At 40.5% G+C, this 26,191-nt stretch overlaps 9 protein-coding genes across 9 annotated transcripts in view; 4 read left to right on the forward strand and 5 right to left on the reverse strand.

Moving 5' to 3' along the window:
- Positions 1-672, forward strand: part of LOC101304714 (exopolygalacturonase-like) — a 2,739-nt gene extending 2,067 nt beyond the window's left edge. The window contains exon 4 of the mRNA XM_004289062.1: positions 490-672. Within this exon, the coding sequence (XP_004289110.1) occupies positions 490-672 (183 nt within the window). The remainder of the gene's footprint in view (positions 1-489) is intronic.
- Positions 673-2,581: 1,909 nt separating this feature from the next.
- On the forward strand, positions 2,582-4,391 carry LOC101305013 (exopolygalacturonase-like). Its single transcript, XM_004289063.1, has 4 exons — positions 2,582-2,719; positions 2,843-3,157; positions 3,494-4,009; positions 4,092-4,391. The coding sequence occupies exons 1-4, from the start codon at positions 2,582-2,584 to the stop codon at positions 4,389-4,391; spliced, it is 1,269 nt and encodes a 422-aa protein (XP_004289111.1).
- Positions 4,392-4,596: 205 nt separating this feature from the next.
- On the reverse strand, positions 4,597-9,464 carry LOC101312961. Its single transcript, XM_004287811.1, has 17 exons — positions 9,365-9,464; positions 9,190-9,281; positions 9,034-9,072; positions 8,865-8,918; positions 8,552-8,626; positions 8,394-8,459; positions 8,198-8,240; positions 7,885-7,930; positions 7,200-7,293; positions 7,058-7,110; positions 6,877-6,961; positions 6,682-6,784; positions 6,472-6,564; positions 5,925-5,991; positions 5,659-5,725; positions 5,519-5,572; positions 4,597-5,071 (listed from the first exon to the last, which is right to left on the reverse strand). Exons 1-17 carry the CDS (start codon positions 9,438-9,440, stop codon positions 4,931-4,933), a joined length of 1,248 nt encoding a protein of 415 aa, XP_004287859.1. The 5' UTR covers positions 9,441-9,464; the 3' UTR covers positions 4,597-4,930.
- Positions 9,465-11,039: 1,575 nt separating this feature from the next.
- Positions 11,040-14,354, forward strand: LOC101313247. Its single transcript, XM_004287812.1, has 7 exons — positions 11,040-11,576; positions 11,734-11,876; positions 12,206-12,483; positions 12,768-12,922; positions 13,194-13,456; positions 13,630-13,692; positions 13,795-14,354. Exons 1-7 carry the CDS (start codon positions 11,324-11,326, stop codon positions 14,050-14,052), a joined length of 1,413 nt encoding a protein of 470 aa, XP_004287860.1. The 5' UTR covers positions 11,040-11,323; the 3' UTR covers positions 14,053-14,354.
- A 75-nt stretch (positions 14,355-14,429) lies between these two features.
- Positions 14,430-15,070, reverse strand: LOC101305311. Its single transcript, XM_004289064.1, has 2 exons — positions 14,903-15,070; positions 14,430-14,760 (listed from the first exon to the last, which is right to left on the reverse strand). The coding sequence occupies exons 1-2, from the start codon at positions 15,068-15,070 to the stop codon at positions 14,560-14,562; spliced, it is 369 nt and encodes a 122-aa protein (XP_004289112.1). The 3' UTR covers positions 14,430-14,559.
- A 500-nt stretch (positions 15,071-15,570) lies between these two features.
- On the reverse strand, positions 15,571-17,553 carry LOC101305604 (protein FAR1-RELATED SEQUENCE 7-like). Its single transcript, XM_004289065.1, has one exon. The coding sequence runs from the start codon at positions 17,551-17,553 to the stop codon at positions 15,571-15,573; it is 1,983 nt and encodes a 660-aa protein (XP_004289113.1).
- Positions 17,554-18,025: 472 nt separating this feature from the next.
- On the forward strand, positions 18,026-19,978 carry LOC101305889 (pentatricopeptide repeat-containing protein At5g44230-like). Its single transcript, XM_004289066.1, has one exon. It carries the CDS (start codon positions 18,026-18,028, stop codon positions 19,976-19,978), a length of 1,953 nt encoding a protein of 650 aa, XP_004289114.1.
- A 643-nt stretch (positions 19,979-20,621) lies between these two features.
- On the reverse strand, positions 20,622-21,766 carry LOC101314693 (dehydrin Xero 1-like). Its single transcript, XM_004287817.1, has 2 exons — positions 21,200-21,766; positions 20,622-21,065 (listed from the first exon to the last, which is right to left on the reverse strand). Exons 1-2 carry the CDS (start codon positions 21,497-21,499, stop codon positions 20,874-20,876), a joined length of 492 nt encoding a protein of 163 aa, XP_004287865.1. The 5' UTR covers positions 21,500-21,766; the 3' UTR covers positions 20,622-20,873.
- A 2,733-nt stretch (positions 21,767-24,499) lies between these two features.
- Positions 24,500-25,482, reverse strand: LOC101314406. The gene is made up of 2 exons (XM_004287816.1): positions 25,035-25,482; positions 24,500-24,924 (listed from the first exon to the last, which is right to left on the reverse strand). Exons 1-2 carry the CDS (start codon positions 25,404-25,406, stop codon positions 24,688-24,690), a joined length of 609 nt encoding a protein of 202 aa, XP_004287864.1. The 5' UTR covers positions 25,407-25,482; the 3' UTR covers positions 24,500-24,687.
- Positions 25,483-26,191: the final 709 nt, after the last annotated feature.

Consider the following 26,191-nt stretch of genomic DNA (forward strand, 5'->3'; position numbering starts at 1 on the left):
ACTATGCCTCAGTTCATTTGATTTGGTTTGTATAACTCAGAAAATTGAACCTTTAAGGATGCACTTATCAGAAAGGTGTAGGAAGCGTCATCGTTGTATAAGTTTTCAGGTTCCTTCAAACTTAAAGACAACTCTTTTTGCTTGCTCATTTGACTGACTTTGAATTTGCAAGAGGATATTATAGTTTGTGAAATGGAGTCCACCATGTTTGATGTCATGCAAAGCTTTCTAGTAGTTTACTCTTTATATGGATCATATGCATAATATATGTTCTTATATATTATGATTGTGGCAATCCATTTATATTAGGCATATAACTTGCACACCAAAAAAAAAAGGCCACATTTAAAAGTTTGCACAGGGCCTCCAATTACTCAGGACCGGCCCTGCAGGTACGCAACTATATATATGGCGTTCGACTACTTCAGTGTTAACAATTAGTTACACTTTTGGTTAAACACTTAAAACTGTTTCATTCTGTACGTGCAGGTGTCCTCCAAAGTCCAGATTGGGGATGTTAAGTTCAATGACATTAGAGGCAGTTCTGCCACAAACGAGGCAGTTGTCCTGAAATGCAGCCAAAGTGTACCTTGTCAAGATATCGAGCTGACGGACATCGACCTAATTAAAGAACGGAGGACCTGGAGGACCGGCGGTTTCATTGTCCTATAATGTAAGAGGCAGAACTTACGGCATACAAAATCCCCCATCGAGTTTACAACCACCGGTAGCTTCTTCTACTGAATTAGAGGACTATAACCGAGTACAGAACCCCTAAACAAGTCTAAAGACAGTGCGCAAGTGAAATAGATCGAGGATGCTATATAGTAACTTGGGATAGTTTCACAGTACTCTAGCCTATTCTTTATTTCTAGCAACATTGCGGATAGGAACCATTATCATATTCTGTGATCATATGCAACAAAATAATATCGAACCATTGGTGGTTTATGAATATTACTGTTTTGGTCACGCTCCTCAGCGAGAGAGAGGTAATTGTATCAAATGCTTCTAGGGTTGGATGCGGGCATGCCACAACGCGGACGCGGAATGTAATAAGATACGCTAACTTGAACTTCTAAACAAACGAAAGTAGGGCTCTGGTGTCACCTCGCGGGTGAGGATTTACAAGTAGCCTTCCAACGTTAAAATCGATACTCAGTTTGAAGCTAGTAGAGCAATGAAAGGAAAGTAAATGGGCGAAAACTCCAGAGAGCTTTGAAAGTAAAAGGTGCTAAGGCAAGATGGTTTAGCGTCAGATTCGACTAGGTCGAGGGTTTATAGTTAGTTGTGTTTGTATTGAGAGATTGTGTGTATGGACTGATCCCCGAACCTGGCCTCTTTATATAGTGGTTCGCAGATAAACGATAAAGATACAAACCTCACAATCTAAGTAGGTTTCTGCTACTTGAGTTGTACAAGGTTTCGTTTTACTTACCAACTAAGTGACTGGGTGATGCATGCCCAGCTACACAAGTAGACTTTGCATAGGTCACAGGTATCGACATTCACTTATCAGAAAATTCTTAGTTTCCAACGCAGAATTAACCACTGAAGCTCTTTCTTATCCCGTGAGATGTTACAGTCCACATAGGAATCTACCTCGCGCATCCTCATGGCTAAAACCTAGAAGAGCTTATTTTTTAAGGTCACATGTATTGGCCCAAATGTTGTCCAAGACTTATTTAATTTAGTCCTGGACTTAATTCCTAACTGGGCTCAAACAATTACATCAATTATTTGATTATGGATGAATAATAAGGCATGTATGGCATCTGATCATTCTGATGTTATCAAATCTTGTATACAACTCGGATTCACAAACTCGCAACAGTACATGGCATACCTGAATGTATGACGTACAATTGAAACATATGCTCACAGTTGCCGATTCATGATTAATTACCAAGGAACTTCCGAGATGAGTATGCAATGATTTCAATTGGTAACATAGTATTACAACATGTAAACCTAGCTTACAACATCGTGCAATGTTGAACAGGTTCTAAAACTTGAAAACCCTCGCCTGTCATACTGGTACAAGTTAGCTGAAATTCACTGTCATAGGTACATAACGTTCAAATTTCACCACATTTTCTTTCGGTTTCTGGTCTCTGTATTCCTTGTCAAGAAGCAGGAGGGTGTTCCCAAAATTGGAATGTATTTACATTTTCATCATTTTGATTCTAACATTCTTTTGTCATAAATAATTTACCTTATTTTTTTCAATCAAAAAAATATCACCTTAGTTTAGGAGAAATTTTGGTGATATTAGAAGGGGGGCCGGGGTGACCTTCCGATTAATAGACACAAGGCTATAATTACTGGGATGCCGCGTACAGAAGATGATTTTATCCAACTATGTATACATAATTATAGAATAATTTAAGGAGAATATGACTCTTTTCTTTAAAACAAGATTGGAATATCCATTAACATTTTCATCATTTTGATTCAGACGCCCTTTTGTCATTAAAATTTACCTCATTTCGTTTTGGTCTAACATTCTATATAAATGAAGCACAACCCTAACAACAATGTTCATACTCGAATCAGAGGAAAAAACTATCACTGGTTAAAAATGGGTTTAAGCTTTTTCATCCAGTCCGCTTGCTTAGTGTCCTTTCTTGTATCCGTTACCCTAGTTCATGCTCAGAAAAGGGTTTTCGATGTGGCAAATTATGGTGCTCGTGGAGACGGAAGAACAGATAGCAGCAAGGTAATACTAACAATATACTCTTACCGTTAATACAAGAGATTAAGATAATGAAGGTGTAAGTCAGTGATCAGTTAAGATTTTGGTTAACAATTCATTTCGGTTTGTTATTTGGTTAATTTCTAGGCCTTCATTGATGCATGGAATGGAGCTTGTCAAAACATAGGAGGAGGTACGGTGCTGTTCCCAAAAGGCACCTTCATGGTGGCTCCGGTGGTTCTTCTAGGTCCATGTAAGGGATCAATGGAATTGCGATTTCAGGGTAACCTATTGGCTTCTAAGAAGCCCAGTGATTTCCTTGGTATTGACCATTGGATCACCGTACAACGCGTTAACGGCTTGATGATTAGTGGTGGAGGAACCCTAGATGGCCTCGGAGCCGATGGTTGGGGTTTTAATGATTGTCTGAAAAATCCAGGCCGTTGCAAGCAACTCCCTGCTGTAAGTGCTTCTTACACTGCTGGTTCTTTCTGCATATTCGGGGGTGCTCGATTGTTACTACATTAGTTTTTTTTTAAACCCTAAACCCTAAACTCGATTGTTCCTACATTAGTTGGAATTGAATGAAAGAAATATGGAACATTTGCCACTTTCGAGTTTAGAGTTTAGGGTTTTTGTTTCAACTAGTTGCTTATGATTTGCCAAATATGTCTTCCATTACTAATACTTGCAAATTAGGGATAACAAGAATGGTGCTAGATGTTTGTTTACTTCTGTGAGTTTAATATTGGATTTAGTTTTAACATTAATAACTGTTTGTTCATCTTGTTAATTTAGACATTGCGGTTGGATTTTGTCACACAAGGACACATAGATACCATTACATCGCTCAACAGCAAAAACACCCACATCAATCTTTTTGCATGCAAGGACGTGCTTATTAGCAACGTCAAGATTATAGCTCCGGGAGACAGTCCCAACACCGATGGAATCCACATTGGCAACTCACAGAACATCTATATCGTGGATACACACATATCCACCGGAGACGATTGTGTCTCCGTCCTCCCCGGATCACAATACATTAACGTCACCGGCGTCTATTGCGGTCCAGGCCATGGAATAAGCATCGGCAGCCTCGGCAGAACTGCTGGTGAATCTGTTAGTGACTTGTATGTAAAAAACTGCAGATTCGTGGATACTCAGAATGGTGTGAGAATCAAAACATGGGCTGTGGATGCTAAACCGGGAACTGTTTCACGTGTTGGCTTTGAGCACATCGAAATGGATAATGTGGACAATCCCATCGTTATTGATCAAGAATATTGCCCTGGTGGTGGTTGTAGTAAACAGGTACGCACTATATCTGGTATTCCACTACTTGAGTGTTAACAATTGGTTACAACTTTTGGTTGAACTGTTTCAATTTGTGCAGGAATCCTCGAAAGTCCAGATTAGGGATGTTAAGTTCAATGACATTAGAGGCAGTTCTGCCACAAAGGAGGCAGTTACTCTCAAATGCAGCCAAAGTGTGCCTTGTCAAGATATCGAGCTGAAGGACATCGACCTAAAGAACGGAGGACCTGGAGGTCCGGCGGTTTCATTGTCCTATAATGTAAGAGGCAGAACTTACGGCATACAAAATCCTCCATCCAGTGTAAAACCACCGGTAGCTTCTTCCACTGAATTAGAGGACTATTCTTCCACTGAATTAGAGGACTATAACTGGTACTGAACCCCTCTTGGAGTCTGAAGACGGTGCAAGTGAAATAGAGGATGCTATACAGTAACTTGGATAGTTTCACAGTGTACACTAGCAGTCTAGCCAATTTTTATTTCTAGCAACATTGCAGATAGGAACAATTATCATGTTCTATGGGAATAATGCAACAAAATAATATCGAAGTATTGGTTTCTCAGTGTGAATTACATCTCTATCATGGAGGAATAATAAGGCATAGATAGCATCTGATATTGTCAAATCTTGTATACAACTCTGATTCAAAAACTGGCAACATTACATGGCATACTTGATTGTATGAGAATTGAAACTTCCTCACAGTTGCCTAATCAAGTTTCCACATTACCAACGAACTTCGGAGATGAGTATGCATTGATTTCAATTGGTAACTTAGTATTACAACATGTAAACCTTACAACATCATGCATTGAGATTTGTTTCGGAAACATTAAACAGGTTCTAAAACTTGAAAACCCTCGGCCTGTCATACCGGTACAAGTTAGCTGAAATTCACTGTCACAGGTACATAACGTTCAAATTGCACCATATTTTCTTTCGGTTGCTGGCCTCTGTATTCCTTGATAAGAAGCAGGAGGGTGTTCCCAAGAAGCTTCACTGGCAAAGGAATTATTAAGATCTTCTGCTCGGCTGTAGCTTTGCCCTGCTCCACTTACCTATATTTGTAACCCAAAACATGATTAGAAAATTTAGAGAATTAGAGATGTTGAGCCAAACCTTTTTGCAGATTTCTTTGGTTACTGACTGGAGCTCAGTTCCTCTTGCCTTGGCAAGGTCTATTTACACTCTTTTTATTTTTATTTTTTCTGGGAAGGAATTTCCATTTTGCAATTACTAGAAATATGATATATAGAATTCATATGCTGATTCTTAGGTACAACTACAAATAAGGATCCCCGAATAGCAGAGGTTTTGTAAATCACCCGAATACACCAACTCAAACTCATTAATCTCGCATGCATAAGCAATTAGGCAATAAGCCATAAAGAAATTAATCACTAGCTAGTACTTGTTCTGTGAGTTATGGTGGTAATATTTATTCACAGTTTCTAATCAGTAACTAGTACTCGCTATGTAAGTTGTGGTGGGTAATGGATACTCACAGTTTCTAAGCAAGCAGATACAATTGTCATGCCTGGCAATGCATCAATACCACGCTGCACATGATCAAATAAAAGCCATGGCGAAACTGAGACTATTTTCAAAAACCGGAAAACTTGGAAGTTAACAGAAAACTGCCTACCTTTCCACCAACGTGAGTTTTGTAAATAAACCCTCCACAACAGAAAAGAGTTGAGGACACAATGAATCTGATCCAAGACGATTCATTCAAACATCAAGCTTCAGATAAAAGGTACACATATACTCAAATGATATAACATATATTAATCACGTACTTCATTTATACTATTGAATTGAGTTAAATCAATGCTACCAATATCAGATAACACACATCCAGGGAATGTGCATGACATATATGATATATATTCAGTGCAGGAACTGCCTTACATGCATGATAACACTCCAAATATAGCCCATCCTCTTGTACTGTCACCACCTTGGTTCTGCCTATATTCTGCAAAAATGAATGAAACAAGCTATGGTTTCAATTCAAAATGGAGCTAACTTGAAGTATGTCTTTCAGCTAATGCTATTTCCACCATACTAACAGATATAAAAGTTGTTTCCAGCTTCCCTAATTGTCCATTTAACTTGACCCTAATGATTCCTAAAAAGAGTATATGACATTATCTAGGGACTCATTCGGTCTGCCAATATCACATTTCACCAGAAAGATGCAGCAAGAAGAATTGCTTTAATATGACATACTACATTACATCTCCAAAACTTATGCTACTAACATTAGTTGGAAAAAAATGGCTGGCTCAGCCAAGTACTGGCCAGGCCCCTCCATGGAGCTTAAAGGCCCCACAGACAAAATGCTATGACTTAATTTTTTCTAAGGTAACATGGTATTATCCTTTAGTAGGTCTAGGGTGCCTCTTGATGGTATGAAACAGAGGGAAGATCCACAGTGAAAGCAATATGAGCTTACCACACATTTTGGCAAGACTAAATTGGACAGGCTCATGACCCTCTATTGGAATAGTCACATTAACTTCATATGGAGTATCACGAGTTCTTTTACCTGAAAATTGAAAATAGATATTAAGAGCGTTTATAAAAAATAAAAATTAATTAATTAATTAAAAAAGGGGGAGATCAGTACACGACTAGCGCCACTGAAGTAAAGGATAAACCTTACATCTCCAGTCAATATTCAACACAGTGGGTGACAAAGTTGTAGGAGGGCTCCCTTTTAATCCTGACCCTGATAATCTAACCTCCAGGCCACTTTCTGGAAAGACCTGCAATTGTTACATCAAACAAAGGCAGTGAAGTTAGACCAATTTATTCAATAATGAAAGGCCTCTCATGCATCAAAGTGTAAGTCACGTACTTTAACAATAGGTTTTTGCACCAAAGTGGACCGGGAAGCAATTGCAGTCATATAAAGGGTAACATGTATTTGTTGAGTCCCGAAGCTGCAAAATGCAAATTTCTTTGGTTATCTGATGGATGGTATATTTACGTTTGGGGCAGATTAAATGAAGCAAAACAACTCATGGTAACTTGCATGCCTAAATTCATGGTGAGGCTTTTCATATCCCAACTGAGTCATGCCATCATAAACCTGCAAGTTTGAGAAAACTGATTCTTCAGTAAACAATCGAGGCTTACATGCAAACTCATTTGCATCAGCAATGACATAAAAATTCTTACAAGTTCCCACGACCTGGGGTGGAATCCAACAGTGAATCCCCTAAATACTCGAGGACCTGGTTTCTCGCATGGAATTGCAAGTTCAAGGAAGACTCTAAGACATGTAGAAACAGCATTAGAATTGTGGAAACACGATTCTCTCGTAATGGACTAATCAGTGTTTGAAATATTTAACTTATCCTAACCCTCTCCATTTGTAAGACACATCACAAACCCAGCAATACTGAATCATAAGCAAGCTTTTCTAGTGATACTAAACCAAAGACTTGATGGGCAGCCTAGCTCTGATAATCTAATACCAAAAGATTAAACTAAAGTGAAATTGGACAACAATGTTTACTAGCATACAATAAGCCATCCCATAAAAATCACAAATTATAGAAAAGACATCTTGGTTGTTGAGACACACAAATGTTTTTCACCCTGGTAAGCTCCTATGCTGATAGCATGCAACATTTGTTAACTAACTTGGTGCTATATTTCACTTTGCATGAACACAATTACTATCTTCCAGTAACTTTACAGGTTTATGCGCTTAAAAGTTCTCATCAATATAAGACAGACCTCATATCCCACCCTATTTGTCTTCAGAAAGTAACTCCAAAGATCAATTCATACACGGAATGGCAGATTTGGGAAATTGTGACGCAACACAAAGTAGAATTCAAGGTTCTTTTTTAAATACCTGCAAGGCGACTCATACGTGATATTGCAGATGCACCCAAGTCCACCTGAAAAAGTAATAAACAGTCTCACATACAGAATTGATGATAGTCATAGATGCAATTTAAGGAGCAGCAAATTGTAGGAGAGAAGCTTTTTGGAGAAAGGGTGTGGCAGTGAAACCTAAACTCTTGTTAGTGGTTTAATGTCTAACGTAGGGGTTTATAAACTTCTCCATTTATTTGGAAGTATCAATTCCTAGTAACAAGGGACCATATCATCTACTAGTATAAATAACAACCAAACATGAGCTTTGAATTGAAAGTTTCGCAAACCTGTGCATTGTCCATTTAAACAATTCCCGCATATAATGTTAACCTGAGTTTATAGAAGGAAGAAAAATTAAACAAGATGATGAGACAAGTACAATACCCGGGATTGCTAAACAAATAATCCCCTTTCAAATGTTCACCTCTTAGGAAACAAAATCAGGGTGTTGAAGGGGGAATAGTTTTTCCAGCATAAACCTACCTGAGCTGTACGTCCCATTTTATCATAACTTTGTTCACAATTCACCAGATCACCATTGTAAAACCCCTACACATCAAGTAACTGAGATAACTATAACAACACATTTTCCTACTCATGCCGCATAGAAATGGTGAATAGTTTGAAACCAGAAAACTCACTTGAACAAAGTCTATATGCCCTGAACCAGAAACAAAGTGGTTGAACTTGTCAAATCGACCAAAATCAACATATCCCTGCATCACAAGGAGCACTCAGACTCGGTACACAAATGAATACATCCAAAATGTCCATTTACCTACTCAGCTTTCTTGAACTTTTAAAGCTTACTAAAACCATGATTAACAGCATAATTACACAAAGGATTTCGCAACGTCTCATATTCATGTGTATTAAGATATACAACCATTAAAAAAGAAGTAAAATTGAAAGAAAACAACGAAAAAAATTAGTTGAAAACATGTAATGTACTACCGTTTGTGATCTACTCTCCACATCTTTGCAGAATCGAACCACCAAATCGGCATCCTGCATCGAAATGAACTAAAAATCACACCTTTTCGCTTCTGGATTACATTATCAATCACATTCAAACTTCCAGAGGAAAATTAATACACTAAACATAACGAAAAATTGAAATTACCTTCCCTTCATACTCAAAATGATGTCCAATCCAGCTACTCTGATCATCAAATTAAGAGAAAAACGACTTGAAACAAAATCAAATCCCAAACTTGAAGCAATGCTAACTATCACTGAGCAATTCAAAAGCCGAAACCAGTCGTTTCAGAAAGGATACAAAATCGACGAGGCGGCTAGAGTTATCGAAGACGTAGCAATTGGATCTCGGCGCCGAAACCGAGGCCGCCGGAAGAGCGTTGAACGCGAGAACTGAAAAGGAGAAGAATCGGAAGCTCTGAAATTCAGAGGAATGGCCGTGGATTATCGGGAAATGTGAGGGAATGAGGACGAACCTGAAGCTAGTGAGAGGAGAATGCGAAGGGAGGAAGATGAAGAAGGCGAGGTGAAACGACGTCGCAGGGTCAGCATTGTAGTGACTGGTGAAGAAGGGCGCGCTTCAGATTTTCTGGGCTGTGACCCGGTTCATATATATTAGGATATGAATGTTAAAACATAGTATAATATTATTTTTCATATTTAGAGTGTTGGCGAACATTTTCCGTGTATCTTCACATACATATATGGATGGTCAGGATTAGAGAAAATAATATAGAAATATGGTAGTCAAATATATAAATTGTTATGAACAGTTAAGATTGTATCGTGTAAATACACGTCGTGCATACAAGAATTTCCACTTTAAGTCTAGTTACCGTCAAGTTAATACTTTCGGTTCTAAGTCTAGATTAGTGAGGCTGTTGTCATGAAATGGATCTCTCCTGCCTAAACTGGATTAAACTTAATTTTGATTGATCAGTCTCGGATTCCTCCGTTGTTGCAGCCTGCTGAGTTTGTTCTAAGGCTCTACTAGTAACTTTGATTGCTAATGTTTTAATAGCTAAATGCCTTGCTCTCAGGATTTTAGCTCCTTAAAAATTTAACCACAAGGATCTCCATTCACTCCACGTAATTTATGTGCTCACTGCTCAAATTGGTGTCGTGGAGGCTGATTTGCTATCAGCATTTTATGGCGAAACGTTATAGCTAATATGAGTCATTCTGTTCATGACCCGAAGATTTGGTATTATAGATGAACTTCAATGTTTTTCCTCTTTCATTTTCCGCTTACTACATTCGTCCTTAAACACTAAACCGTGGTGTATATCCACTGCAAATTAAGAGACGTCTTGAGTTTAGCTCCTAACTGTATATCAATTTGTTTTAACAACCTTCAAACTGTTCTCCCCTTTGTCACCATTTTCTAATATGGATCATACCCCAATTTTTTTCAATACCTATACAAAATAGTAGTATATAACTCAGAACCGTATGACACATGTTTGGTATGAAAATCTTATGTTGACCTAATACTCATAACACTCATGACTGCTAGGTGATATCTTTGTTGATTGTTTGCTCAATTTTTTTCTTTTAATCTTTGGTATAGTTTTTTTTTAATCGGTTCCTTTCCAGAGCGGGACACCGCTGGTGCTCCTCATTTCGCTCATTTTTAGGTCATATTTTCACATCTCTATCGTTAAGTGTCTAGAACATAATGTGTAGATCATTCCTACAAAGTTTCATCCAATTTGGAGATCATTTGAGCTTCCATAATTGTGATTTACACAAACGGTTCCGTTTGGACATATTTTGTTTAGTTGATTCATTTAATCTAATTCGGTATCCAAATTATCTATGTGCTCACTCCACGTAATCTATGTGCTCACTGCTCAAATTGGTGTTTCTTGGAGTGAGCAGTGAGAATCCAAAAGCAAATAAGAAAAAGAGAACACATAAGAAAAAGAGAGATTTCATTACAGCAAATAAAGCCCCCTTCAAAAATGTCAAGAATATGAAGAAAGGAGCCAAAAGCAAAACCAAGAATCCAAAAGCAAAAGCCACACAAAATGGTCCTAAAGACCCAAAATGGCATTCCATAATTCCCCATTGTTCCTAAAACCCCAAGAAAAAAGAAAAGAAAAAAGAGCACAAGAGCCATTTCTTCCCAAAAAGTCTCAAATACACACAGACAGCAACAAGAGAAAAAAGACCACACTCTTGAGCTCTGTGCTATAGCTGCTCCTCATTCTCTGCAAAACCCCAACAACCTCAAATCCAAGACCAACCCAGGAGCCATTGACCTCAATCCTAACCAAAGCTTCAACCTTTACAAACCAACACACACCCAAAACCCCAAAAGCCTCACTCTGCAAGTGTCAGCAATCACACCAAGCCAAATGTACCAAACCCATCACAACAATCCCCAATTCGAAACCCTAAAATGCGTCCTCTGCTCCCATTAGAAAACTCTAATGGCGAAGCAGCAGCACTCGGCGGGGTGGGGGGCGTCGCAGAAGCGGTGGCTGTTGGCGTTTCTGGTGATGCTCTCCGTCTCGACCTTGATCGCTTTCTTCATCAGAGCGGCGTTCGATTCCTGCGATCGGAACCTCGACGTCGTCGGAAAAAGGGTCCCTTTGGGCTCGCCGATTGGGACTAGTCCGAGCCCATTGACCTTCATGAAGTCCAAGCTCGTTCTCTTAGTCTCACATGAGCTTTCGCTCTCTGGTACTGTTATAAAATTTCCTTGCTTTTTTTTTGACTTGGTGAATTCAATGCTTTGGATTGTGTAGCAAGTTGGTAACTTTTGGATTTAAGTTTTGGGAATTTACAGTGAATTTAGTAGTGACTGGTTTTCGAAATGAATCGAATGTTGAATTTGCAGGTGGGCCTTTGTTGTTGATGGAGTTGGCGTTTTTGTTGAGAAGTGTTGGTACAGAAGTTTGTTGGGTGACCATTCAGAGGCCAGTGCATAGTGATGAAGTGACATACAGCTTGGAGAATAAGATGTTGGACCGGGGTGTGCAGGTTAGCGAAACCGACCTTTTTGTTTCCAGTGATTGTTTTGGATGGCTTCTTTTGCAGTTTGTTGTCTGTGTTGTACTGTAGTTATTGCCATCCATATCGAATTTTAGTGATCTTGGAAGGAGTTTTTATTTATATTGGATGAATATTTGACCGCTTGGTTAGGGAAGTATGAAAAGTAAAGCAATGTTTTCTTATTTGATCTGAATTATATACTTTATGGAATTATGGCTTGATCTGCTACATGCTATTTGCTGTTTCTGATAGGTTTCTATTTGGTTTCTGTGCAACTTCTCAGCAAGTTTCTAAGTCTGTTTTGATATGTCTGCTAGGTCTTGTCGGAAAAGGGCCAAGAATCTACGAATATAGCTCTCAAGGCTGATTTGATTGTGTTGAACACGGCAGTTGCTGGGAAATGGATGGAGTTGGATGCCACTCTCAAGGAGAATGTTCCTCATCTTCTCCCAAAAGTGTTGTGGTGGATCCATGAAATGCGTGGTCATTACTTTAAGTTGGACTATGTCAAGCACCTCCCCGCTGTTGCAGGTGCTATGATTGATTCACATGTAACAGCAGAATATTGGAAGAATAGAACTCGAGAACGTTTGGGGTATGCTTCAACATTTTGCCAATGAGCCATCTTTGCTTTAGTAACTCTAGATACATCTTATAAATGCTCTGTACACATAGTTTAGGGTAGAGTTTGAAAATCCTGATATACTCATTATGTATTACAAATGAAAGAAACACTATAATATTACAAAGAACTAGAGCTGAAATTTGGAACTTGTAATCGATGCTCTTAATTCATAGGATTTTTTTTGTTTTTTGTTTTTTTCCAATATCTTGCTATCTCATTCTGGTCTCTTACTTGCATTTATTTGCTCTCTGCAGGATCAAAATGCCGGAAACCTTTGTTGTTCACCTCGGAAACAGCAAAGAGCTCATGGAAGTTGCTGAAGACACTGTAGCAAAAAGGGTTTTGCGTGAGCATGTTCGGGAGTCTCTTGGAGTACGAAGTGAAGACTTACTATTTGCCATCATAAACAGTATGTGTTCGGAGCTGATTTGGTCATGTCTCTGATTTAAATTGTTGAGTCTTGTCCAGTGACCAGTTATAATTGGCCAGTGCAGTGACTTCACTATTGCTTATTTGTCTATTCTGCACACTGAATTAACCTGTTCTACTATTTTTTTGTCTTTATTCTGTCATTTGTAGTATGCATCTAAAACTTGTGGTTATATCCATGAGGAAAAGAAAAGAGTCTCTAATTAATTTATCCATATCCCTTTTGAGTTGATTACAATTGATGATTACAGGTGTTTCGCGTGGAAAAGGCCAGGATCTATTTCTGCGTTCATTCTATGAAAGCGTGAAATTGGTCCAAGAGAAGAAGCTGCAACTGCCAAAAATGCATGCAGTTGTTGTGGGTAGTGACATGACTGCTCACACCAAGTTTGAGTCTGAGTTGCGTAACTTCGTAAAGATGAAGAAAATTGAAGATCGTGTTCATTTTGTAAACAAAACACTGACTGTAGCTCCATATCTAGCTGCCATTGATGTCCTTGTGCAAAATTCTCAGGTATGGAATATTATTCATTTATTAATGAATTAATTTATTGGTTTCAAGAACTACATGTACAAGAAGCACAAAATGCATAAAAGGCATTGAAATGATTGTTGTTGGAATTACATAGATCTCAATTATATCATCCTTCTTCAACTTATAATCCGTTTTGTGGCCCTTCCATATAGGCACGGGGAGAATGCTTTGGTAGGATAACTATTGAAGCCATGGCATTTCAGCTGCCTGTACTGGTAATGAATCTACAAGATTCCTCTTGATATGCCTAATTATCTTGTAAGTTCTCTTTTGTATTGTAGCTGCTAATCTTGTTTTCAAATGGAAAAATTTGCCAGGGAACAGCAGCAGGTGGAACCACAGAGATTGTAGTGAATGGAACAACAGGTCTCTTGCATCCTGTCGGGAAAGAAGGGGTTACACCTCTTGCAAAAAACATTGTTAAACTTGCCACTCATGTTGAGAGGAGGCTTACAATGGGGAAGAGAGGCTATGAAAGGGTCAAAGAAAGGTTTTTAGAACATCACATGGCAAATAGAGTTTCTGGGGTTCTGAAGGCAGTGTTACAGAAGTCAAAGAGCCACTCAGATGCCTGATAGTTAGAGGGTCTTTTTTTTTTTTTTTTTTCTTTTTTTTGAAAAAAGGTTTGGAACCCAACCTTGCTGGGAGGCTCAGCCCCACGCCCGGAATGTTACTGTCAAGTAGAATGCCGAATGATTCATTCTATTGGGGTGAAATATACATGTGTACTTCTCTAGGGATTTCAGTGCTTATCAGAAAGAAGATGAAATACACTAGATTATTAGGACAGTTTCAATTTGCGATCAATTTTTATGTACATATAACACATCGCTGTTAGCTTTTATTATGAAGGTCTATCTAGGCAGACATCTTATTGAAATGTTTGGCTCCCATTTTGTTGTTGATTTTTGTATCGTGAACAAGTTCAACTTAGGCACAGAACACCACCATAGCAATCAATATAACATTAAGTAGAATCACGACATTTTGGTAAGAGAAAGATAACAGACAGTAACCGCTAACATTTAGAGTTTGATTACGCAGACTGCAGAGCAAGCATTTCAGCTAGTAAACCATGGATTTCAAGAGGACTTGGGGTGTGAAAAACCATTTACTGGTTTTGGCTGCTGCTTGATGTTGGGTTTTGTAAACCAAGTTGTATACAGAAACTGCTTATTAGGTCCTACATGGTTGCATATTTGTCTGAGCTTCTGCCTCTCCTTCATCCACCTCAACACTATCTTCATGTGCCTCTTGCTCGTCAGTCCTCTTAAACCAACTTCCTAGTAGAATTTCGATCAGACTTTTAGTCAAACAGTTCATAAGCATTACCCACATCAGAGATAAGTATAGAGAAAGCTCCGGATATAAAAAACTAATAGAGCTCAAAACAGTAACAAGACTTCCAAAGGGGAGTCGAATTACCTGAACGTGATCCCATGTTTCAGAAATGGTGAGAGGACCGTGCTCCTTCACGATATCAAAGATGGCCCTAGTGATGGTCTGTGTCTGCTCAGGTGGAGTTTTGAGCTCTATCGGTTTCATCTTCGGTTTCGGTTTTCTCCCAATGAGCCTTATTGCTGTTCCAAACATGTTGACGAAGCCTTTTCTTTTCCTGAACTATTCTCAGTTTGCTGCAAGAGGTGCTCACCACCTGAAGAGGGAACTGAGAAACAATGAAATTATATGCAAGTATTGTCAAGGGCCAGACCAGAGTTTTATTTTCTAGTAGACAATTTCAACCCATATCCATTAATTGTAGTATTGTACCAAGTAAAAGTATAGGAATTCACTTTAATACCAAGCACATAGCGATGCCCAACCCACAAAATTCTCATACTCCAATGTTTACACTTTACAAGAAGCATAATAACCAGATATGAAAAGAATGTATACTAATAGCTTCTACCAAAGAAACAAATAACACACATCCTACACAGTACAACTCAAAGCCTTGAACACATGTTCTTTCCATTTCTTCTTTCCCCAAATTACTACCTCTCAACCTAGAGTATGTCATATCTTCAGCTGTCAGAATTAGGGGATTTAACACCTTCAATTATCAAGAGGCACATTCTGAACATATTGTTCATCTACTTGTTCGAAGTTCCTAGCATGGATGTAGTTTCCTTATCAGTTTCAAGTAACTTTATGGCCTCCACCAACTTTTGCTTGACAATTCTTGTTCCAGAATCACACAATGAGCCTATACTGAAAACATTGTTCCCTTCTTGCATCAGCTCACTCAGGCGCAGAGACTGGGCAGAGTTTGCCCTTTCACACGAAGGCTCACATAAACCACTACTCATCACATTCTGATTTTTCGCCCCTCGAGTCCATCTCTTCACTATGTATTGGGCTGGTATGCTCGTGATGTTCTTAAGATCCAATACTTTCAGGGCATGACGACAAAGCACTCCCATGGATTCAAACAACTTACAAGAACAACAAATCGTCGAAGTAGTGGAGTTGTATTGAATTATGTAGACTCTTTGATGACCTTCTTCAACTGCTTCATATACATATTGGTAGCCATCATTACCAACTTCCATCATCCTCACCCCAAAGGTACTTAAAATCTCATTTTCAAAGAATGAATACAGTTTAATAGTATACTCTGCAGCTGCATGCTTAAAGATACCCGTGTTCACTCTAAGACGAGGCATACCATTTTTACAACGAAAATCCTCTTCCGCCTGCGCTAATCTTAAAACTTTTGTTTTTTTCTCATAATGCTGTGCCAACCCAATGAGATCCATTGTTGTTGTAGAAATTTGATGGAAAGTAGTATCAATGTTCTCACCCCTCTGGTCACATCCGATATTGGCTGTGAAAGTGTCTGGGCTAAAAGCTGGAGACCATTTCTGTCTAAGTAAATATAACTTTTTCAGCCACAAATCATTCTCAAGGTTGAACTTTTTAACCATATCATCCCACGTAGCTTCAAATTCTGCTTCGGCGACACACTCATGAAAACATTTGTTGAAGCACTCCTTGAACTCAGGATTAGCAAGGTGACTAGCAAGATATTGTGAAGCATTCTTAGAGATGTTCCATGTGCATAGTCGATGATGTGTCCCTGGAAGTATAACCTCAATCGCTTTTGCCATGGCATTATCCTCATCTGTAAAAATGGTTTTTGGTCGTTTATCTCCCATAGATTCCAGAAAATTTTCAAACAACCAAGTGAATGAATCAGTGCTCTCATCCAATAGAAAAGCACAACCAAATAGGACATTCTTCCAGTGATGATCAACCCCCACGAATGGAGCACAAACTAGATTGTATTTCTTAGTTCGGAATGTGGTGTCAAAGAGTACAACATCTCCAAAGCAATCATAGTCAAGCCTTGATCTACTGTCTCTCCAGAAAAAATTAGTGACACGGTTATATTGATCCACTTTCACACTGTAAAAGAAACTCGAATCCTCCAGTTGCTGATGCTTCAAATAATCAAGTAAACTTTGTCCATCCGCTCCTCCGATCATGTTTTCCTTCAACCTGTGCAAACAATCATGGACACCTTTTTCAGTGAACCCAAACCCTGCATTATCAGTACTGCTCATTTCTTTCTCCAAGTACGAGAGTGTTTTGGTTGGTCTTACACTCGCATCAACCTTAGAAGAGTTATAACCAATGATAGCTGCACGAACAGTTGATATATGCCGACTTGATCTTAGAAACTGCCTCTCTTCTGGCTTAGCAAACTCGTGGTTATGAACCGGATTGAACTGCACAATCCTCCATTTCCCATCTTCAACATTGAACCGAACCATCGCCTTACAACCGGTTCTCGTGTCCAATCTCCTCACTTTTTTCGCTTCCCCCACCTCCTCATCTAATGGAAACCCTTCTTTTGAACAAAAGTAGTCCCGCTGGCGTAGCTTATTCTGTGCATCCCTTCTGACCTTCCCTTTCCGGATACTAAACCCTTTCTTGAAAGCATATGTGTTGTATAACTCGTAAGCTTCATTTTCATTCTCTACCACCGTCCCCACTCTTAGCTCATCACCATCTCCAAATGTATCCTCCTTGTCACCATTTTCTAACACATTCCTTTGCCACCCACTATCCATTATCTAATCAAAGAAGCCTAATCATAAACAACAGATTTTCTATTACTGTTTTGACAAAACAGGGCAAGCAAAGTTCACAAATTCAAGTCAAAAATCACAACTCCAATACAACATTCAGAAAATGAATTATTCATGAAATTATCACCAGAATTGCATAAAGAACATAACACCCAGTTTCATAAATGACACACCCATCAATCCAAAACCCACTCTCAAGCCTAAAAACCCATGAACCCCAAAACTCAAATTACAAAAAGCGAGGCAGAAGAGGTACCTGTTCTGCTGACGTCACAATCGCCGTTCAGAGTTGAGTTATTTCTGCAAATTGGGTTATGGATTTTGCGGCAGTTTTGTACTATTTAATAGACGACCTAAACGCACCGTTTCGTGTTATGTTCAAAACGCACCGTTTCTTCTCTCTCTTTTGTAAAATACACACTCAAAAACCTTCCATAAAGTTTGAACTTTCCAAATGCAAAACCTCTCCCGCAGATTCTCAACTCTCCAAGTTCCCAAGCTTTCAACCCCACCGCCGCAACCCATCAGACCTTTGTTTCAATACTCGAAGATTCAGCATTGCCGGAAAATCCTTGAGCACAGAATCATCACCGTTCTGGATGTATGCACCACCCTCACCCAAGCCCAGCAGGTCCACGCTCACGTCATCGCCAATGGGCTCAGCCAGTACAGCTACGTCATCACCAAGCTCATCCGCACGCTCACCAAGCTCGGCGTCCCAATGGGGACCTACCCGGAGCTCGTTTTCCGCCGCGTGACGCGCCCCAACCCGTTTCTGTGGGCGGCTATGATCAGAGGATGTGTGATTGAAGGACAGGTTTCGGAAGCAGTGAGGTTTTATGGTTTGATGAGGAGGGAGGGCACGGGTCCGGTTTCGTTCACCTTCTCGTCGTTGTTTAAAGGCTGCGGGAGCGTTGGGGATGTGAGTTTGGGGCGGCAGGTGCATGCGCAGACGGTTGTGATCGGTGGGTTTGCGGCGGATTTGTACGTGGGGAACACTATGATTGATATGTACTTGAAATGTGGGGAGTTGGGTTGTGGGCGGAAGGTGTTTGATGAAATGCCTGAGAGAGATGTGGTGTCGTGGACCGAGCTGATTGCGGTGTATGCCAAGAGTGGGGATATGGGGTCGGCCAGGGAGTTGTTTGAGGAGTTGAGTTTGAAAGATATGGTGGCGTGGACGGCCATGGTTACGGGGTATGCGCAGAATTTGATGCCGAGAGAGGCGTTGGATTGCTTTGAGAGAATGCGGGGCGCTGGTGTGGGGATTGATGAGGTTACTTTGCTCGGGGTTGTTTCGGCTTGTGCGCAGTTGGGTGCGTGTAGGTATGCAAATTGGGTGAGAGGCATTGCTGGGGAATCTGGTTTCGGCCCTGCTGAGAATGTGCTTGTGGGATCTGCGTTGATAGATATGTACGCAAAGTGTGGGAGCTTGGATGATGCGTACGATATTTTCCGAGGAATGAAGCAGAGGAATGTGTTTTCGTATAGCTCAATGATTTGGGGATTTGCAGTGCATGGAAATGCCAATGCGGCAATCGAGTTGTTTCATGAGATGCTGACAACTGATGTTATAAGGCCGAACCGTGTTACTTTTATAGGGGTGCTAACTGCCTGCAGCCATGCGGGGATGGTTGATCAAGGTCGGCAGTTGTTTGCAACCATGGAGAAGTATTACAATGTCACTCCATCAGCTGAACATTACACTTGTATGGTAGACTTGCTTGGTCGAGCTGGTCGCTTGGAAGAAGCTCTCGAGCTAGCTGAGACGATGCCAATAGTCGCGCATGGAGGTGTGTGGGGAGCGCTACTTGGTGCGTGTCGTATCCATAAAAACCCCGGCATTGCTCAAATTGCTGCAAGTCATCTATTTGAGCTTGAACCTAAAAATATCGGAAACTACGTGATGCTCTCCAACATATATGCATCAGCAGGAAGGTGGGGTGATGTTTCAAGTGTTAGGAAGCTGATGAGAGAGAAGGGTCTGAAAAAGAACCCTGCATATAGCTGGGTTGAAACAAAGAATGGAGGTGTCGAAAAGTTTAGTGCAGGTGATACACGTCACCCCGATTACGAAGATATCAAAAAGGCATTGGAGGATCTTCTAAACAGATTACAGGATCATGGTTATAGGCCAAACCTGAATTCGGTGGATTATGATGTGGGGGATGAAGAAAAGATGCGTATATTGATGGCTCATAGCGAGAAACTGGCGTTGGCATACGCATTGCTCAATGCAGACACTGGTCCCACCATTAAGATCATCAAGAACATAAGAATTTGTGAAGATTGTCATGGCTTCATGTGTGGCGCATCACAGGTTACAGGAAGGCATATTATTGTGAGAGATAACATGAGATTCCACCACTTCGAAAATGGGAAATGTAATTGCGGCAATTTTTGGTGATTGAAGTATTGTTCAGTCTACTTGACCAAGATTATGGTGCAAGATTTCATAAGTGGAAAGCTCATGCATTTTAGCTGAACTGTGGTTATGTCTCTCAAAAATCGTAAATATATAGCTGCCTCAACATATCTCATATTCCTAACGTGGGACTCATATTCCTGATGTGGGATTGATATCTCAACACGCCCACATCGGGAATATCATATCAAAGGTCTCATATTCTCGATGTGATATTCCCGATGTGAAATTGATATCTCAACACGCCCCCGCACGTGTGGTGAATTTTCAAGCCTAACACGTAGACAACATTTAGGTGGCGTGGAGTACGTGTGGCCATTGGGTAACCCTCTCTGATACCATGATAAACCATGATAAAGTAGTATGAGGTTCACATCTAAAACCAATTGGCAATAGATGGAGAGGCCTAAACCCTTATAAACCCACAGACAAAGTCTTATATTCTCGATATGGGATTGATATCTCAACATCTCATAGCTAAGGCTGGGAACCATATAATTTTCAAGGCGCCTAGAGCCTTTGATTGAAGCCTCGAGCAGTTACATCTCGGTTCGGCACACTTCCCTTTTCTATGAGGTGAATAATTATGCCATTAACTGGGTGAAACAAACTTCCCTTTTCTATGAGGTGAATAATTATGCCATTAACTGGGTGAAACAAGATCAGTAGACGGCAGAGTACAAACTCAAAAGGCACATATCAACATAAACATTCCAAATCCTTCCCTTACAACCTCGTGGACCTTATTCACAGCACTGCTGATTATACCTATTAGAAGTACTATAGGTGCTTTATCAGCTTATTCAAAGAGCTAATCAACAAGCATCTACATACGCATATATAACTATAAGATAGTTTTTGATCATGATTGATCGATTTAGTGGTGGCCGGGAAGCTTCTCTTTGATCTTGTCCATCATTCCCTTCTCCTGGTGTTGGCCACCACCGTAAGGTGTAGTAGTCGCACCGTAGGGATCGTCGGACCTGTGCTTTCCACCTGGTAGCTTCTCCTTTATCTTCTCCTTCAAACCCTTCTTCTTCCTCCTTCCGCCATATCCATCATCTTCAGACTATTCATACACACATCATAATCAAATAAACATTCATTTACTTACAAAATAAATAAACATTCATTTATATATCAATCATGTTATCATGAACACAAAAAATGAGCTGATAAAGCATCCAATGGAGTGAAACTCACAGAGCTTGAGCTGTCAGAGCGGTGAAGTGGGACGGAGGTCACGCCGCCGGCCGTTGTTGCAGCGAAGCCAGTCGGCCCAGTGCCATGAGTTCCGAAGCCAGTACCAGTTGTACCATGGGTTCCGTAGTCTGTACCAGTTGTACCATGAGTTCCATAGCCTGTTCCGGTCGTGTCATGACTGCCGTACCCGGCGGTTGCTCCAGTTACACCGTGGTGAACCGGGTCCTCAGTCCGGCGGATAGGGTTTCCGAACTCGTCGGTGGTCTTGTCTCTATCGTACTCGCTCTGGAAATGCGCCATATTGATCAGCTTCCCAAAAACGCAAACAGTTGGTGTGCAAATGATCGAAATTGTATATGATGATGTGTATAAACAGCTTCTGTTTTTGGAAGTTGGACTGGAATTTGGGGCTAGGTTAAATATATATAGGCAACCTCTGCATGGACACGTACGTATAACTGAGGGCGTGGAGATGCCTGGAGGCGACGACTGTGCGTCTGAGTCGGTGCGGATAAAGATAAGAAAAGTATAAGCGAGTTCGTGTTGCACCTCATTGCGTCGACCATTAAGATTAGGATTTGTGAAGATCACCATGTGGCACATCATATGGTTGGGTGCTTCCTTTTCTAAAGAAAAAAAAATAAAAAAATAGTTTAAACAGTGTCTCATTTTTTAGTCGAGCAAAATTTTGATATCTCAACTTTAGAAAACTTCAAAACAGTATCTTACGTTCTTAACCCGACTGAAGATTGGTATCTGGAACTGTTAGCTCTATTAAAAAACCTAACTGCAGTTATATTTTAGTCATAAATGACCAAGTTACCCTTATTTGTTGTTTTTGTTATTTCTTTTCAAATAATAACAAATAAAAATTTAAAAGGCGGGGTGGAGGCCGATTTTGCTGTCGGGCTGAGGCTGAGAGTTGAACTTTTTCATCGGAGGAGCTGTGAGAGAATAAGAAGGTCAACGGCGTCGCCCACCGTCCCCGCCTAAATTGAAACACCGATCACCCAGTCGATACGTCCAGTGCGGCGTTTGCGGCGTTGACGACTTCATCTCCCTTGCCGGCGATCTGAGAGATCGGGTACGAACAATTTGGGCAAAAAGCAGACGGAGCAGTGGTTTAGGTGAGAACGCCGCCGACATGGGTGACAACATCGGATTGGGACTGGGCTTACGCCGGACTGAGCAACGCCGGAGCAGAAGGCTGGTCTGAACGGCATCGGCAGTCTGCACGTCGTCAGCGGTCTGGTTTTGAAGGAGAAACTCGCCTGAGCTTGAGAACTGCCGGACCTTGAATTTGGAACAATGCCGGCCAAGACTTTGACAGCTTCACAATTTTTTTTTTCTTATTCTTGATTGGCCGGATATTGCCAGTACGATACCGGCTTCTGCAATTTTTGTGGGAGTTTATGAACCTACGAAGCATAAATTGTTAAAGATGGATGAATTTGCTGCGGGGCTTCGAAAGAGTGAGATTCAGTTCTTGTGGGTAGCTAGGGGAGAGAGTGCAAGGTTGTGGTGATACGGGATTAGTGGTGCCATGGTGTGAGCAATTGAGGGTTTTGTGTCATGCTTCTGTTGGTGGTTTTTGGACTCATTATGGGTGAAACTCGACTCTGGAAGCTGTAGAAAAGAACACCCAGCTCACCATTAAGCTAAAGTTACAATCTTTATTGAGCAGAATAAGAGACTGATAGAAGTGCTCGAGTACTTCTTGTCGAACTGCCCTTGATTTGTTTCTATATTTGTTATCTTGAAAAGTTGGAAGTTATTAATTGATTTAGTTCAATTCAGTCAGCCGCCCGGAAGGTTTTCCGGCCTTAAATTCATGAATACTGGTACTGAAATACTGATAAGAATCTGTTTGGATCTGTTAGTTAAATCCTTTGTCCTCCCCGCCCCCCCGGCGGTCTCTCTTTCAATTTTTGAGAGAGAAGGAAAAAAGAAAATAAAAAATCGTTAAGATAAGAAAGGACGAAAATATCCTTCGGCCGTTAATTATTTTAACGGAGTTAACGGTTCTAGATACCAAAATTTAGTGAGAGTAAGAACGTGAGATACTATTTTGAAGTTTTCTAAAGTTGAGATACCAAAACTTTGCTTCTCTAAAATGTGAGATACTGTTTGGACAATTTTCCTAAAAAAAATTACATTAATTCTTTAGGGCATCTAACATTTACCATGTCAAGGAGCAAAGATGTTGAAGTATCACGAGAACATGTTTGGGTGCTTTGTTACGACGGTTGATCGAGAGAGATAACATATGATGGGTTCTACCACTGTTGTAATGGGACATGTTTCTTGGCCATATTGATGAACCAGGAGATTTGAAGATAGTACAGTCAAAACAGATCGAGCAGTGCATCGATCTGATATATATCAGAACCATACTAACAGCGGGAAAAGCTGCTGTACCGGACGGTATAGCATACCGTCCGGATCTGTGCCGTTCAACAGGGGGGGTGGGGGTTGGGGGGTGGGGTAGGGAGGAGATCGTGCGGTGGAAAACTGGTCGGCATGCTATACCGTCCGGTACAGCAGAATTTCCCTACTAACAGCTAGTTTTAAGTTTCTTACTGGCCTTCCAATGCTAATAGATTAATAGTACGTAGCTTATCAAAGACTGTCATAAAACGGATTGAATCAAGTTAATCATGACAAGCCTCGCAAGACACCTTGGCCAATTGTGCCAAATAATGGTTGTTAATAGGGCAATACTAAGAAGCTTTAGAAATTAGGGATAAGTTCAAAAATAATTAAATCATGATACTTGTAAGGGAAAATGCCCAAATGCATAATCAAATCACTAAAGAAATTTAGAGAACTTAATAATTAAGTTTTGATATGTTGGTACATAATGCATTCTCATTCACTTTGCATTGTAGTACGTAAACTCAAAGGATAGTCATGTATTAGAATCATTATATGTATCAGAATCATTAACCATGCCAATCCAATATCTATATATATATAACCTATGATCCAATAATAATGAAATCTAATTAAAATTAATTAATAAGAGCTAAACAAAGAGATCAATAAAACCATATATATATGTAGAGTTGTAGACCAAGCTACATCCAGCCATATGCGTCTAAGTCACCCATATAAAATCATATGTAGATCAATGAAATCAATCAAACCATAGCTAATTAAGCAACGATTACAGTGACCGTTTTGCTATTTCTTACTTCCAAATCCTTCCCTTATTACAACCGGGAAGAGCAAAATGCTCCCTCACCCCAAATTTATTGAAATAACCACAATATACAATCGAATAGGATATCACAAGACCCATACCCTGAAGACCAATACGAATGGTTTCAAATTTAAACAATACAAACCAGCACGAAGAGAAAGAACAAATCGATTTACCATGCAGAACTTATACACAGCAGTATATAGTTATATACTATATACCATGTACTATAGGTAGATGCTTATCAGCATATTCAGCTATCACAAGTTCACAACAAGCCAAGCATTTAGGTACATATATCTATAGTCGATGAATGGTCGATTTCATGATGGCCGGGAAGCTTCTCTTTGATCTTGTCCATCATGCCCTTCTTCTCATGGGGGATGGTATCAGACGGTGGCGTATTATTAGTGCCGCTATGGTCACTGTTCCCGCCTGGCAGCTTCTCCTTAATCTTCTCTTCAAGCCCTTCTTTTTCCTTCTCCTCCTTCTTCCTCCTCCCGCCGTACCCGTCATCCTCAGACTATTCACAGTTTCGAATCATACACATCATAATTAATCAAATAAGCATCAAAATTTATTAATCTAAACACGACAAACTGAGATGATTAGCATCCAAAGAGTGAGACTCACAGAGCTTGATGAGCCGTCAGACCGGTGATGCAGGAGTCCCTGACCGCCGGCCGTTGTTGCAGCGAAACCAGTTGGCCCAGTGGCCCTGGCCGCCCTGCCATGAGTTCCGTTCCCTGTACCAGTTGTACCATGAGTCTTGTGCCCCGTTTCGGTCGTTTCATGAGTTCCGTTCCCTGTACCAGTTGTACCATGAGTCTTGTGCCCCGTTCCGGTCGTTTCATGAGTTCCGTACCCTGTTATAGTGTCATGAGTGCCATTCCCGGTGGTTGCTTCAGTTACACCTTGGTGATGAACCGGGTCTTCAGTCCGGCGGATCGGGTTTCCGGACTCGTCGGCAGTCGTGTCTCTGCCGTTCTCGCTCTGGTGCGCCATATTGATCGGTAATTAGTTTCCCAAAGACGCAAACAGTTGGTGTGCAAATGATTGAAAGTGTAATATTACAGCTTGTGTTTTTGGAAGATGGAGTGGAACTTGGGACTTGGCTAGGTTAAATAGGCAGCTCCGCATGGAAACCTACGTACGACTGAGTCACTGAGGGCGTGGAACTGCCTGGAGGCGACGCGTGTATGTCTGAGTTGGAGAAGATAAGAGAAATCCTTGTCTCCTAGTTGGGAGAGGAATAACTAAGCTCGTGGTGCACCGGATTGGCTCATTGTGTCGACTCTTAAGATTAGGATTTGTGAAGATTTCCATGGCTTCCTGTGTGGTGCATCAAATAATGTTAGGGCATGATTGTTGCGCTTGCGACTGTTGTGAGAAAACGATGACATAGAAATGAGGTTCCACCACTTCTGTAATATTATACATGTAATGCGACATATTTCTTGGTCGAGATTTAACAACTGAGGATGGCGTTGCAGACTTGCAGGTCTAAAACAGATCGACCACGATTAAATGTCGACCAAGATTTGATAGGTCGATGGAACGCTGGCGTTAATGAAGTTAATTCATATCGAATCTGGATGTCGTTTCTCAAACTCAAAAAGTAGCTGTATGTGTAGTAGGGCTGGGCACGGGACAGGACGGGCCGGAATTTGGTGAATCCCGTCTCGTCCTGAAAATAAAAAAATATGACGGGACAGGACGGGAAGGTGTTTTTAAAAATCTGTCCCGTACGTCCCGATTCCGATCGGGATCCCGACACATTTTTTTTTTTT

Source organism: Fragaria vesca, linkage group LG1, assembly GCF_000184155.1.
Source record: "Fragaria vesca subsp. vesca linkage group LG1, FraVesHawaii_1.0, whole genome shotgun sequence".
In the NCBI taxonomy this organism is placed as follows: domain Eukaryota; kingdom Viridiplantae; phylum Streptophyta; class Magnoliopsida; order Rosales; family Rosaceae; genus Fragaria; species Fragaria vesca.